This window comes from Penicillium canescens (assembly GCF_028828765.1).
Source record: "Penicillium canescens strain IBT 15451 chromosome Unknown utg000009l_segment0_segment0, whole genome shotgun sequence".
Lineage (NCBI taxonomy): Eukaryota > Fungi > Ascomycota > Eurotiomycetes > Eurotiales > Aspergillaceae > Penicillium > Penicillium canescens.
Window position 1 is genome coordinate 214,512 of NW_026703971.1, and position 14,679 is coordinate 229,190.

Sequence of the window (14,679 nt, forward strand, 5' to 3'; positions counted from 1 at the left end):
TCTGGAGGACAACGATAACAGCTGAATGGAGGCAAGAAGAGTACATATGTTCGAAAGAGGATATAATGTGCTTCCACTTCTTTTATCCGTAGTGTGTTGCGGCTTTTAGAAGAAGTTAAGTCTCAGGGATTTGCTTTAAGCTGCACTATGAGACAAAATAAAAGATGTGTGAGAGGCTGGGAGGAGCCTAATGGACAGTGCTGAAACAGGTGGGCCGCGTTTTCCGCATAAATAATTAGCTAAGCCAAAATCAGTTAACGTATTTCACATGCGAGCGGCGCACACAAGCGAGCGGCGCAGTCCGAAACACGTAGTAAATGCGATAAATTACAACTTATATTTCCACAACCACATTATTATTTGATCTCATTGTCAGTGGATAGCTATCGATAAGACTTTTTAACAGTATATATCAATTTCAAGAAAATCGAAGAGCTACATTATTATGGTATTGAAAATTACGTTATTCGAAGCAAGAAATATATATATCGCAATCATAAAGTCATAAATATTTGTCAGGATGAGGAATTAATGTACTGGCTAGTACTGCACATGTCCAATAGAATCTGATGATTGATTGAAGGTGTGTAGATCGGTTCAGCGATCTCTGGAGTCTACTGTCCGTGCTCTGGCGTGTTATGACACCGTATCCGAATTTAGCCCGAATACCATACAAATACTAGGGGAAATTGGGTGAACGATGAACAAGCCTATCCCAAAAGGCCATAGCGGTATTTGACCGCTCCTTTAGTTTGTCACACCCCCCAGCGTTCGCACAATTCCAACCTCTTCTTGTTAATCTAGCAGATTTCCAATATCCTCAATGCCCATCATTTGAACGAATTCTGCATGCTTCTGACGTGGCAATAGCTTGGTGAGTCCGTCCGCAGCCATACCCTTCGTCTCAGTCCATTTGATGAGAATCCTGCCTGCCTGGACCTCCTGACGAAGCCAGAGGTGGTGTATATCAACATGACGTAGCTTCGTCCGCAGCTGAGGAGCTTCCTTGGTGAGAAGCCGAATTGTCTGTTGATTATCACATCGGATAGCAAGCTCGTGCTTTGGATCAAAGCGAACAGCCTCAAAGAGGCGTTTCCACATGCTCATAGTCCTCGCAGCCTCAGAGATCGCTAGCAGCTCCGCTTCGGTTGTGCTAGTAGTCACCGTGCGCTGTTTGCCAGCTCTCCAGTCAACAGGTCCTCCAAAGATCTTGCAGATATATCCCTCCGAGCTCTTCCGGTCAGGGTTATCGGCGAACGAGGCATCACTAAAGAGAGTAACGGCTTCATCCTCCTCGGATTGGCGTGGGCGATAAGTGAGGGCGTGGAAGCGTGTGTGATAGAGGTATGATATCACGCGGTTGATGGCTTCTAGATGGTCCGGACCCGGATTCGTGAGGAATTGAGCTAATGTGGAGGTTGCTTTGGCTGCATCTGGCCGTGTGATGGTGGTTGCATATTGAGCGGAGCCGACCTTCTCCTGATACTCCTTAATCCGTTCACTTGTGGCTTGCCCAGTATACGGCTTTAATGTAGCTGGCGCAAGGGGTGTATCAAAGCGACGATGGGTGGTAAGGTGATATCTGCTTGCCATAGAGGAGATGTATGAGTCCTGACAGAGCCAGAGGGCCATCTGCTGTCTATCACGGACTATACGAATCCCAAGGAACCATGAAGCTTCACCCATGTGTCTCAATTCCCATGCGGTGTTAAGCTTTTCTCTGATCTCAGCCGCGCGCTGGCGCTGAGATGGGTGATTGACGACAATTATGTCGTCTACATAGAAGAACACAATGATACCGTCTGCTGCGAAGAGACAGAGGTCTTCTTGAACGACTTTGAGACCTAGTTGGGTCAAGATCCTTGAGGCCTCGCGCTGCCAGAGCCTCGGAGATTTCCGTAGGCCATAGAGAGCTCTCAGTAGCTTCCAGCAATAGCCAGACTGCCTAAAACCCTCGGGCATCTCTGTTATCACCGTTTCGTCTAGCAAGCTATTTAGGAAGGCGTTGACAGCATCAAATTGATGTGTATCAAGGTCAAACGCAGGGACCAAGGCGAGGACGGCGCGGGCCGTCCGTGCGGCGAGTGTAGCTGAATACTTCTCTTCTGTAGAGAGTTTCTGGAGGTCTCCTCGCACACAGATTCTCGCCTTTAATTTCACGAGATATCCGTCACTATCGAATTTATAGTTGAAGACCCACTTCAATGGGAGGACCTGCACGCCACGGTCGTTCGGACGCCGTATAACCTCAAAAGTGCCCTTCCGTTCGATGGTTTTGACCTCAAGTCCAGCAGCTGCTAGGAAGCCTTCGTTAAACGGGTGATTCAACATCTCTCTCCAAGATTGAGGCTCTGGGGGTAGATCATCGCGGTGTGTTCTCGTGTGTGAGTAGGATCCGTTGAGGCCAGTTGCGAAGGCAGCGAGTACACCCTCTTCGTCGTCGTCCACTGAGAAGGCTAGATTACTAGTGTCTCTGGAACTTCGCCTGCGTGAGCCAGACACAATGTTGCGAGATGAGATATCTCCCACGATGTCTCTAGGTGCCGTACGAGGCTCTGAGGCTTGCGCTGGCTGAACGGGAGGCGTGGGTGACGGTGACATCATTTGTTGAGTCTCCACTAGTTGCGAAGTAGCTTCTTTCTCCTGGGAAGGCGTATCCAAGCTCTGTGGCTCCGTCACCTGCGAGCCCGCGTTGACTGGTTGAGGAATATCCAGGTTTATTCCGGAGGCAAAGGTGCCGTGGTCGATATCCTCATTTTCTTCAACAACCCATGGCATAGACTCTAGGATGTCACTGATAGACTCCTTCTCTAGCTCTCGAGCGTTGAAGAACACATTTTCATCAAAGACAACATCTCGTACTGATCGTACGGATCCTCTACGTGGAAACCATACCCTCCAGATATTCGATGCTTCATAGCCGACGAGGTAGCCTATCTCGGCACGTGGCTCCATCTTCGCGGCGTTCGGAATACCTTGCTTCCGCACATACGCTCGGCAACCGAAGATCCTTAGATTCGCGAGATTCACACGCTGTTGTGGTTGATTAAGGAAAGCCTCTTGATAAGGGACTATCCACTGGCCGTTTGGTAGCTTTGTGGGCGATCTGTTGATGATCCATACAGCGGCTTTGACAGCTTCAGGCCAAAGACTCTTCGGGAGGCCTGCATCGGCTATAAGAGCGCGAGCCATGGTGATTATCACCCCCCAGATCGCTCTGCGAAGCCGTTCTGCTCTGGAGTGCCCACAACACTATGTTCAATGATGAATCCTTCATTCAACAGAAAGTCCTCTACTGTGCGACCAGCAGATCGTTCGTTATCATATCGGAATGCACGTATGGGAAGATTCCACTGCTTCTTAGCTAGTGCAACAAACTGACTAACCGCGTCTTGGCAGCCATTCTTCTTCTCATGTGTATAGGCCGCGTGGAGACGAACACCTTCAAGGTAAAAGTGCGTCAACCAGCGGTCTCCGTTGTAGCCTGGGTCGATTTGAACAAGGTCGAAGTGGATACGTCCGTATTTTCCATACGGCGTGCCTGTTGCCCGCCGAGAGATCTGACGCTTAGCCTTGGTCAATTGACAGACCTCGCATCTCTCAGGGTTATCGTGTTGATTATCCTCGCATATTCCGTCGATTTTGACCCCATCAACCATCTCCGGTAGCTTCTCTAACTTTTGATCAAAGGCGTGGCCCAACCGACGATGCCAGCGCCTCGCTGAAGCCACTGAGAGGTGAGGCTTCTCCGAATGCCGTCCGGCAAAAGCTGATTGGCGGTTCGGGCTGTAGATGACTGTGTAGAGGCCGTGATATCTCTCGACCTCAAGAACAGCTTCATTGCCTTTGAAGACTGCTTTTTCATCAGATTTGAAGCAGAAGCCCTTGTCCTCGATTACAGAGAGTGAGATCAAGTTTGTATGGAAGCCGGGTGAGTACCACACGTCATCTAGGATGACAGGCACCGCAGCACCTGTATGAGGGTGTCTTCCGGTGATTCTGACTTGCCCATAGCCTATCATCGGTGTCTCGGTTTTACCCGTCTTAACAGTGCTTTTTCGCGGCGCATATGTCAAGAATTGCTCGCGATCGTTGCAGATGTGAACAGTGGATCCAGAATCCAGAATCCAGCTATCTTTGAGAAGGTCTTCGTCCATCGCTGATGATGCGATAGCTTGAGTATCATTGGCGAAGAACACTAGGGGCTGACCCTCTTGTGGAGCCGTACCGGCTAGGTGAGCTGATTCGGCCTTCTTCTGCTGTATTTTCACGATTTTCTCTTGATCTTGAGGACTCATCTGCTTGATGTTTTCAGATATCCGTTCAATAGTGCCCTCTTTCGGTTTCCATCCTTCTGGTCGAATAGATTCATTAAGATAGAAGCACTTAGAGAAGTGATGTTGGGGATGAGTGTTACCACACGGACATTTCTTCCGGTAGGTCTTCTCCACAGGCTTAGCCTCAGGTTCACCGTTCAAAGAAGCAAGAGCTATCTTTGGCTGCTTCCGTCCGCTAGAGATCGCTAGATCCCCCCGGCGGCTACGGTAGCTAGCAATAACCTCATGAAACGTGACAGATTTCTCTTGATCTGCGAGCCTTTCGCGCCAGGCTGTGCACCAAGTGTCATCAACTGATTGAATGGCGTCCAAGAAATCTCGAATCGCGAAGTGATCTCCGTTGGAGCAGTCGGGTATGCCTGCGATCTTGCCCTCTTCAAATAGGCTAACCCACTGAGTTAACCAGTGGTTAGTGTCGCCTTGAGGCTTCTGTCTAATCATTTCTCTCCAAGCTCGGCGAAGTTGTTGCTGGCGGCTTTGAGGCTTTGGTTTAAACGTTTCAGATAACTTTATTAGCTTCTTCCGCGGTGAGTCCTCTCCCACAACAAGATAGTGGTGTTCCGTAGCTAACGAGCGGGTGATGAGGTTATTCAACCGTGACATAGTCTTCAATAGCCTCTGCCGGCGCTGGTCGCGGCGATCATACGCTTGAACGGCGAACGTATATCTCTTGAGTTCGGCATCATCTAGCTCCATGATATCTCTCTCCCGTTGGCGGTTATCCCGTGGTATCGAGGGCTCTTCCTGAGCCTTAGGCACCTGCAGGACCTCGTCATCCGCCTTCTCCGGATCAAGGTAGTCCCATACATCTTCTGCAACAGCCGCTGACTTGATATGGCCTATCCAGACCCTCCACTGCGCTTCTGATTGAAGCTTTTGGTCAAGCGGGACCTGCATCAGATCTTCCCTCGTGATATCGGACATCTTCGCACAAGATGTAGCTCAGATACTCAGATTCTCCTCTTATGTCGATTCCAAAGGCGGCTTTTCTTTGGTGCGGATCTTCGTGCGCTGAACGTAAGAGCTCACAAGAGGTGACTGTCGTTCAGGGGTATCCGACCGAGCGCTTCAGGGGGTTCGTAGACTGCAAGATACAGTGCAAGGTCGTCTAATATCTCTCAGACAGTCTGGCAACCGGGCTCATAACTGTCAGGATGAGGAATTAATGTACTGGCTAGTACTGCACATGTCCAATAGAATCTGATGATTGATTGAAGGTGTGTAGATCGGTTCAGCGATCTCTGGAGTCTACTGTCCGTGCTCTGGCGTGTTATGACACCGTATCCGAATTTAGCCCGAATACCATACAAATACTAGGGGAAATTGGGTGAACGATGAACAAGCCTATCCCAAAAGGCCATAGCGGTATTTGACCGCTCCTTTAGTTTGTCAATATTTTCTAAACTCCCTAGAGAAGCTACATATCACCTAAAAAACATTCAGCCATTAGGAAGACTCCATATAGACTACCGTTGTTGAGATATCAAGTTGTAATTTGTCGCATTTACTACGTGTTTCGGACTGCGCCGCTCGCTTGTGTGCGCCGCTCGCATGTGAAATACGTTAACGTTAATGAGTGCCTCTTTCAACGCTATTGGCTGACTCCGTATTTCTGGAAAGGGTGTCTCCTAACGGCGTCTGGGCGCATTTTCAGCGATAATATTTTCGCGTTGCGGGGATACCCACTCGATAGTAGAAGATGCAGCTAATCATCTCGATCAAGAGAGGGTTTAATGCTAGTATCTGTCACGGTTAAAATCGCCCTAAGTGAGACTGTAGCATAATAAGTAATATTTTCTTTTTTCCCCTCTTAGTTTCTTTCGTGGACTTAAGTGATACGCTAGTAGAAGTCCTAAGAGAGGTACGTCCTCTTTGTTTGGCACGTTTGGCTTTCATTTTTGCATTTACATTCCTTCCTTTCTTGTACGCATGCGGGTGGTAGTTAGAAACTGTCACGATTTGTCCTGTATCCACCCAATTGGAGATGTAAATGACTCTGTATTTCCATTACCCCTATTTCTCACTATTTATGGGTCCATTCTAGTTACATAAGCTATGCTGACGGATCATCTATAGACCGGTTTCATGCAGTATTCGTAAGGTAATCGCGACAGAAACCGGCGGCCCGATTTCTGAGGCTCGGTATGTGGAGGAAGCTAGATCGGGTCAAAGATATTGATTGATTGATTGACCTTTAGTTAAGCTTTCTAGGAAACTACTAGACCACCCAGCCCACTAGCGTTAAGATAAGGCATAAAATGGTACGAAGCAAGCAGGATGAACTTAAGTAGGATTTGTCTCATTACGTGCTCAATGCCCTGCTCACTCTCACGGCATGGAAATCTAAATAGAACAAACTGAACTGGTAAGGCCCACGTTCCTAAAGCAGAGCTTTATTTAGTGATATGTAACACATCTCATACGTTCCTGGATGCTACGGTTAGGGCTCTAACTAAATATTGATAACAGAAAGCTTCAATGTTTCCGAGAATCGGCCAGGTTTGATTCTGTAACGTTCCACCACCGCACCACGTGGCAAACAAAATAAGAAGCGGGGATAAGGGGGCGAATCCCAAGGTTTGGATTTGTCTTTCGCTTATCGGTAGATTAAGAATTCTGAATTAACCAGGGAAAGAAACTTTTACTAGCAGAAGCTTCTATCAGCACTAGGGAAAGTCACTTTCACTAGCGAATATATTCAGTCCACCCCGCATCTCTTCAAATCTTTCATTAAATGATTCATTGTAAGGTAGAGAAAAATATATATAAATATATATAAACACAAAAGCGGTACTTGGCTAGAGACGCAAAAGCTCGAGCAAATAAAGACATAGTCATGTCAGACAGCCATTCAACGAATGAGGATAATCCCGAGAACACATTCCATATCCTTTGGTGAGGCTGGCATTCGAAGCAAATAAGGTACAGTAATGTCCGAGTCGTCCGAAGCGGGTACTTTATTAGGCAGCCGTCGAAGTTTATTAAGAGGGATAATACCGATAGGAAGGTGGCTGTTTCGCCTACCGAAAGTGTCAGGGTGCAGGTCCGGGTATCAGGTATATTAGGAGTTGGGGTATCGAGGGTCCGGAAAGATTGGTGAATTGTGTAGGTGCTGGTTATCTCTTCGGCCGTGTTATCCCTTTCCGTCCTGGATTTCGTTACCACGAAATTGTACCCTGTCCGTAAGCGGCGCGGAAGCGATATGAGGTTGTAACAGGAGTGGCCTCTATAGCTATGGAAATACGCTGGATGCCAATCAGAGCAACAGAATCGAAGAGGGAAAAACAGCAATGAGACCTGGAAAGAGTGTTGACTCTGGTGGAGATCTACTGAAGGCCGACGGGTTGAAATACCCTCGAGAATAAGGTGTCTCGAAGGTTACCTGTCCGAGGTGGCAGAAGGTCAAAAAAAGGGCGCGTATACCAAATGAGACGGTATTGGATGACCACATATCTCGGCTAGTCACAGTTGTGCCTGACGAGTTGATATAATGCCTTTCTCCATTTTACTGACAGGCTGTAACTTTCCACCTGCAGGAACTGACAAGTTATCTGTATCCTGTGTGGCGCCATGTCAGAGATAAGGCTCATTTCCCGAAGTAAACAAATCTTCCGATGCCTGATACGAACGAATACAGCTGGTCATGTCCCTGTGCAGGTATAAATAGTAGCGTCCGCGAACAGTGCTTCTCCATACTACCGAACATTTTTTACCAAGGCTACTCTCTGCTCTCAGCTCAACTCAACTGCATCCATAATGCTAAGTCTATTTATTCTACTGCATTTGGGTGTTCGCATCGCGCATGGCTATCCTAGCCCTGTACACCAGCAAAGTGCCGAAACCGCACCGTCGCTATTCCTCAAGTCTCTCAGTGAAAGCAATGAAACCGTTTTTACTCCTTATAAATCCCTTGATTATGGACGGTGGAGACCTGACAGCACTGTCTATGACGGTGTTCCTATGGTTGAGAAGCATGCCGTTGTTGATGGCAAAAACTTGACATACCAGGACTTTGATATACGTGCACTCACAACAGAGCAGGTTAAGAAGTATCTGATGTCGACTCCAGAGTTTTTCAACAGTCAGGGGAAACCATCTTACACCCTGGAAGATGTTGAGAAATATAGGTAAATACATAACGCGCTTACACTTATAGAGCTTGAACTCACTACGATTCTAATCTAGGCACTCCTTAATCTCAGGGGACCGTAGTATGACTATTGCTGTACCCAGTCGTTATGCCAAAAGAATTTTACCTCACACCACCGATGTTGAGTGTGAGTTTGGCAGCAGTTCATTCTGTATACCAGAATGCAGGAGAAGCTCGTCTAGAGCTGTTATTCAGTCGACAAACCCGAATGTCTATGGGGACTATCATTACGAAAGCGGCGCTTTGTGTGGCACAGGCTCTATAACAAAGAGCGTCTCCGTTACTTCCGCGTCAGGGGTCAACATTGGCGGCAGTGACAATATTCCCGGGGTCAGTTTTGTGTACTTGCTTCCTTTTAAAACTGCGTATGCCTAACTTTAGCAACAGTTGGGGAAAGGGTGGACGGGCGCACTAACAAAATTCCTAAGCACCTTCGGACTATCAACTTCTCACAATTCAGACACGTGAGTTAAATTACTAACCCAATCCCCAATATGCAGAAATTAGGGAGTACTGATAACCCGTCTTATTAGCGTTACAACCAGTATTTCCTATTCCGGCACTTGTGGGCCACATAATGTCTGCTTTCTCTGGGAGAGACCCCATTTCACTGTTGAACAAGGAGTCATTACTGTGAGTAATGAGCAACTATTCTGGTCACTTCTAGCTGTGTAAGCATACTGATTAAAGCAGACTCAGGAGTTTGATATCGCTACCAATAAGGCTTGCGGCTCCCCATCTGTGACGCCGTTTGAGGCCCATATAATGCATCAGGATAGCGATGCTGGAGGCGCTGGTATGTACCTTCCCATCTCATCAGGTCCTATGTTCTGTTTCACCTGCTTTGTCTTCCCTGCTCTGTTACGTCATTGAAACAAATGATAAAACGAAGGCTTGCTAATTAGATAGCTGACTATGGTGCTTGCTATTCTATGGCGTACCATGGGTGCCCAGGCATGGTAGAAGCTTCATCTACTCTTCCCCGCTGTCCAGGTGGCTATTGAGCACTGTACCTGACTCGGACGGATGTCTCTGTTCGATCTTTCCGCGGTAGGTATTGGTCGTCCTTGAAAGCTTCAGGGTGGCAACACATGGCTATCGTGACGATGGGGACCTGAATGGGAGGACCGAGTTTGCATGATGGATTAGTATGGGGACTTGACGATGGGAACAAACACGGCCGAATTGGGATGATAAGGGGAAGCACCGCTTACTCCGTCATGCATTCCAGAGCAACCGAATTGCTATCTCCGGAAAGCTTAGTCTGCCCGCGTGGTTCCAAGTCCCTTTGGTGTCCAAACACAGTCTTCCGCTGTCGTACAGCTTCTTGCTCGCTCTCCGCGGCCGAGTTGCTATTGTCCTGGTCGACAGAGTCGTGTTCCTCCTGAGAGGATGAATCGTCCTCTGTGGTATCGCCTGTAGCGGATCTGGACGGACTACCAGTATCCTCAGACTCAGAAGACGACAAGGACAATGCACGTTGCAATAGGCTTCGAAAGTTCTGTCGTCGAGGAGTGTGCGAGACTTTTCGAATTCCGCCCATACTTGGGTTTGAGTTACGCTGGGGTGACGGGTGGTCCTAGTTTGGTTTTCTGTGATAGGAGGCGGCGCTCGGGTTTTAACGTTACTTGCCATTATTATCCAGTTTCCAAGTACTATCAGTGTATTTGTCGACTCGGCACCCAGCCAGAAGCTGTATTAGTTTCAGTTTACCGCTGGGAGGTACATTATCCGTGTGTCAAATAATGTCCCCTGGCCCCTCGTAGAAGTTGAATTTGGACTGAGGCAAAAATATGATCATTTCGTACGTATGGAAACATGTAGCTATGGAAAACTGTTGGCGTCGTCTAAAAGCCCAAAGCCTGGTGTTTAACTCCGAGTCCTCCGATTGGGATTCAAAGTCAACTGTTTCTGTCCCTATCTGCTCCCTGTGAGCTCCTGCGCTTCATCCCAAAAAGATGTACTGTAGCCAATAGTTGGCTTTGTCTGTCTCTCTGAACATCCTTTGCTGTAGTCGACGGCCATCGGATCGCTGCCCTTGGCTCCAGCACCACCCCATACTGTAGTCGAACCGTCTAACCTTCAATCTGGACCCTATTGACCAGTAGTGGGCAACAAAACCCGTAGTGCCAAGAACTAGTCTCTTTGACAATCACCGTTCGTTCATCCTCATCTACCCCAATGATTCGTCAATTCGTTTCAACTAAGATGATATATTGAGAAAGCCTTTAAATAGAATGCTCATTCGGAGACTCTGATGGAATCACCATGAAACCAAGGAGTAAGCTTTTAGCACGTACCATGAGTACACATGGAAACACACTGGGTACATTGACTATCTCTTCTTTTACAACATCACCATTACTGCCTCCAGAAGTAGGCGGGAAATTATACTTATTTGGCCTTATTTTTTTCATGGCTGAAGGCTAGGGGGAAAATGAAGTCTAGGAAAAAGTGGAATTTTCCTTCTTTTATGCCCAGTTTCTCTCTCTGTCCGTACGAACAGCAAATAGGCATCCAGAGCAGCATATCCGGATACACAGCATGCCAAAATTTCGTCAAATCTGCTGGGGCTTCTAGAGAGGAAAAGCTAAGTGTCCCATGCTTCCATGATACGCAGCGACTTGAATACCACGGTTTCCTCCGCCGAATCTCACATGCATGTCGCCAGATGCCGCCGTAGCAGCTGGCTCACGAGTGTCCTTCAATAAATTGAGGACCGCCTGAGAATGGTATATCGCTTGGCTCATTCGGTTCGCATTTTCGAATCTTTTGTTTCTGAATCTCCACTTGCCATGAGCATTTAACAGTTTATCCAGTATTTTGGTCTCTCAAAATTCGGAGAGCCGTTTTCTCCGATCCTCTACGTATGTGCTAATATTCCGTGCAGAGCATCCCTCGGCTACCAGGAAATTGGGTCGGATGCCAATTATTTCGAATACTAAGTGGAAGGGACGTGCGCCAATTTTACATCTGAGTTTACCTTAGTCAAGAACCAGAGGCACCGGAAATTAGAGGAGCGATACTGGTTCGGAACCTTCATCGGCCTCTCCAATATAAGGCTTTTGTGGTTGCATTTAGTCACAGACAAATTACTTCGTAAGCACATCTTGTTCTGTCAGGTACATTCTCAACGAAATATCCAACGCACTAGTCTATAAAATAATCACATGATAATTCGGAAAGTTTACACCCGAAAGAAGGCGTTCACATCCAAATCGTCAAACACGCCAATGGCAGCCTGCGAGTTTTTGCACACACGAACATTTTGGATGCTTTGGGTGGGATGATCGCCACGATGAGAATCAGTGGCGCCCAGTCTAAACCGACCACCATCTCTGATTTCGATTCGCTGACCAGTCCGTAGCAAATGAATCTCTGAGCGGAGCTTATCAAGTAATTCTCGCGAGTAGTGGATCTCACTAGCCTGCTTTTCAGTTTGACGAACGATGCGATTGAGGGCTACCAGCTTGTCCTGAAGCAGTGTCCCATCCTCGTCAAACTTTCCGATCACATTTACAATGCCATTCTCCCTGGCTAGGAGCTCGGCTTGTCTCTCCTGGCTGTCGTTCTCCGATGGATACAGAGGAAGAAGTCTTAATCGAGTTGCAATTTGTCAGCTGACTTCTATGAGAATTTTCCAACAATGATTTTCACATACAGAAAAGGGTCGATTATGCTCGACAAAACGTCCTTCCACCGGGCTAGCCGTTTGCTCAGCAATTGCACCTCTAATTCTCCAGAAATACCGAAGCGACCACGGTTCAATTTGCGAGTTGTTCCACCCAACGAGCGGTCAATAAAAGCGCGAAAAGTCTTTTCAAACTCGTCGCATGCCTTTTCGCAGTCCAGTAGTAGTGAACGAACGTGCGCTTCGATGTCATCCCTGGTCGTGGCCGGGGAGTAGCCAGAGGCGAGTGAAAGGCGCTGTACAACAGTTTCAAGAGAAGCCAACTGATTCAAATGGTCGGTCAAAGCCTCAGGTATGTCTCCAGTTGTTTTGATTTGGTCTGAAAGAGCAATGATGCTCAGTCGGGCATCTGTTGCAACCAACACAGTGCTGTAGGACACATTGATCAGGTTGGTCATTCTGAACACGCAAGTTCATACAAAGTCGAATGATCACAACGAGGCAGAGGAAGATAGGGTAACAAGAGAAAACGGTTCTTGTTGGGAGTGAAAAAAACGCAATATATTTGGAGGGGGTCCGACCTTATAAGTGTTTGCACGTTGGAGTTTGCCTAGACTTCGTGACGGCAGGCTCCTGGGATTCTGATTCATCGGTGTGAGAGATTCGCATGAAACATATAGGACGGATGGCGATACGATCTGCCCGGGACCCACAGAGTGCATCTAGATTCCCCTGAACGCGAGGAAGCTACCTTCCTTTCGCTTCCTCGTGCTACATTATGTATCTAGTGTCACCTAAAGTCGAGTATAATTAGCTGTTCTTAATATTTATAATTCATCTTGAAACACTATCCACTTCTAGATATACGTGAGACCTTCACATTCCTCACAGAAGATCCCAGGGGTAAATCTCATGCTCCTAGATTTTAGAATATCCCAGGAGCTAGAGTGTATTTCTAGGAGACGACCAGCTCCAAGCAATACTGTCGTGGTGTTTGATAGTCCCCTGTATCCGTAGATGAGGACAGCCGCTTAAAGATAAATAACCAATATTAAAAACAGCAATAGTTGACTCTAGATACAAGACGAAGCGCGAGGAGGCGAAAAGAGAGGCTTCCTCGCTCCCGAGGGAAACCAGATGGACCAAGTTGGTCAGATCATACCTCCATTTGTCCTATATTCCTCGTGTATAACTCTGACACAAGGCATGGATGATCCCAGGAGCTACTTTTACACAAGATGCCGGAGACCTGCGCTTTTCCGGGGTCGCTGCCCAAGAAGGTGTAGTAGTCTAACTTTCAACGTATATCGCGGGGGAACATATGCGCCTAGACAGCGGGCAGTGCAACGGGTGTTTGGCGCAGCTCAGGTTCGGCTATGTTTTTCATTGAACAGGCAAGCTTCGTGTATACAGAGCACACTGCACATACGGTATGTGTCCAAAGTTATTCACCACCTCTTTTCTGCTTTCACTCTCTCATTACACAAGAACTTGTCTTAACAAGACTCAGCTTACCTTTCTGAAACAAAAATAAAAAATTTCTATTGCCTTGCTTGATAGAATGGAAAAAGAGCCTACACATCAGGATTTAACACCTGGGTTTGATCCTGCGAGTTTGAATACCAGACTCACTATGTTTTCAAAGCGGATGGTATACTGGTGAGTAAACGCTCAATAGTGGACGGCTCAACGATTAGTCACTGGAGTTCACGACGCCTCCCGGAGGTGAAAAGCATCCATATATCATAAGTTTCAGGTCATTAATAGCTACTCGGGTCTTGAAGAATCTTTTGGATCCACTCAATTTAGTGGTTTTCCGTGTTTGGTGCTGACACCATTTTTATGAGGAGCATCATAAAAGTAAACCGGTGACACACTTTCTAGAATCTTGTATTCCTCACCATCATCGTGTACCGTTTCCATCAGCACTGCAGAGAACACATTGCCTGTCTTTACCTCTCCGGAAAAGTCCCACTGTGGCCTCACCTAACAGACAATTGGTACGTATCAGTCTGGAGAACACTGCAGATAGAAATCGTGTCGCGGTTGCTCTAGCTGTCGAGTTGTGTCGACAAACCAACATAGGCCAGACTTATCATCAATCCTCTGATTCCATTACCCACAATCTGTAGATTATAAGCAAGTGGAGACAAGTATAGGTCAAAACGCATGGTGATCACTCAACCGAAATCCTTCATTGCTGAGGGGGTGCTCTACATTTAGTTGATCCTCCACCGCTTGCGTGTTAATTACTTTATTTCCGAAGAACAGGAGAGTGTAAATAGACAGAAGCAAAACGTGTTTCTATCAAATCAGCATACTTGTTGGAGTAGGAAGCGAATGGCACGGGATGCTTGATGATTCTCTTTTCTTTGCTGTTTGATCATACCGCGCTGCCGTGCGTAGGTCTTTTAAAGATACTGTATGGCGGCTCCATCGTACACTGTAGTCTATGCTCAAGTTCTCATGTCCAATTTAGTGGGAACCGGTACTCTGCAAAAAGTTAGTCTCCCAATGTTGCGTTACTAACAGTTTAGAACCCTTACCGGTCCATCTTTCGA

At 47.2% G+C, this 14,679-nt stretch overlaps 2 protein-coding genes across 2 annotated transcripts; one reads left to right on the top strand and one right to left on the bottom strand.

The window, feature by feature from the left end:
* Nucleotides 1-8,093: 8,093 nt before the first annotated feature.
* On the top strand, nt 8,094-9,360 carry N7446_011807 (uncharacterized protein; the record flags this gene model as incomplete). The annotated part of the gene is made up of 6 exons (XM_058520549.1): nt 8,094-8,464; nt 8,523-8,614; nt 8,744-8,817; nt 8,875-8,951; nt 9,021-9,120; nt 9,181-9,360. The coding sequence occupies 6 exons, from the start codon at nt 8,094-8,096 to the stop codon at nt 9,358-9,360; spliced, it is 894 nt and encodes a 297-aa protein (XP_058366835.1).
* A 2,314-nt stretch (nt 9,361-11,674) lies between these two features.
* N7446_011808 (uncharacterized protein) lies at nt 11,675-12,576 on the bottom strand (the record flags this gene model as incomplete). Its single annotated transcript, XM_058520550.1, has 2 exons — nt 11,675-12,083; nt 12,149-12,576. The coding sequence occupies 2 exons, from the start codon at nt 12,574-12,576 to the stop codon at nt 11,675-11,677; spliced, it is 837 nt and encodes a 278-aa protein (XP_058366836.1).
* Nucleotides 12,577-14,679: the final 2,103 nt, after the last annotated feature.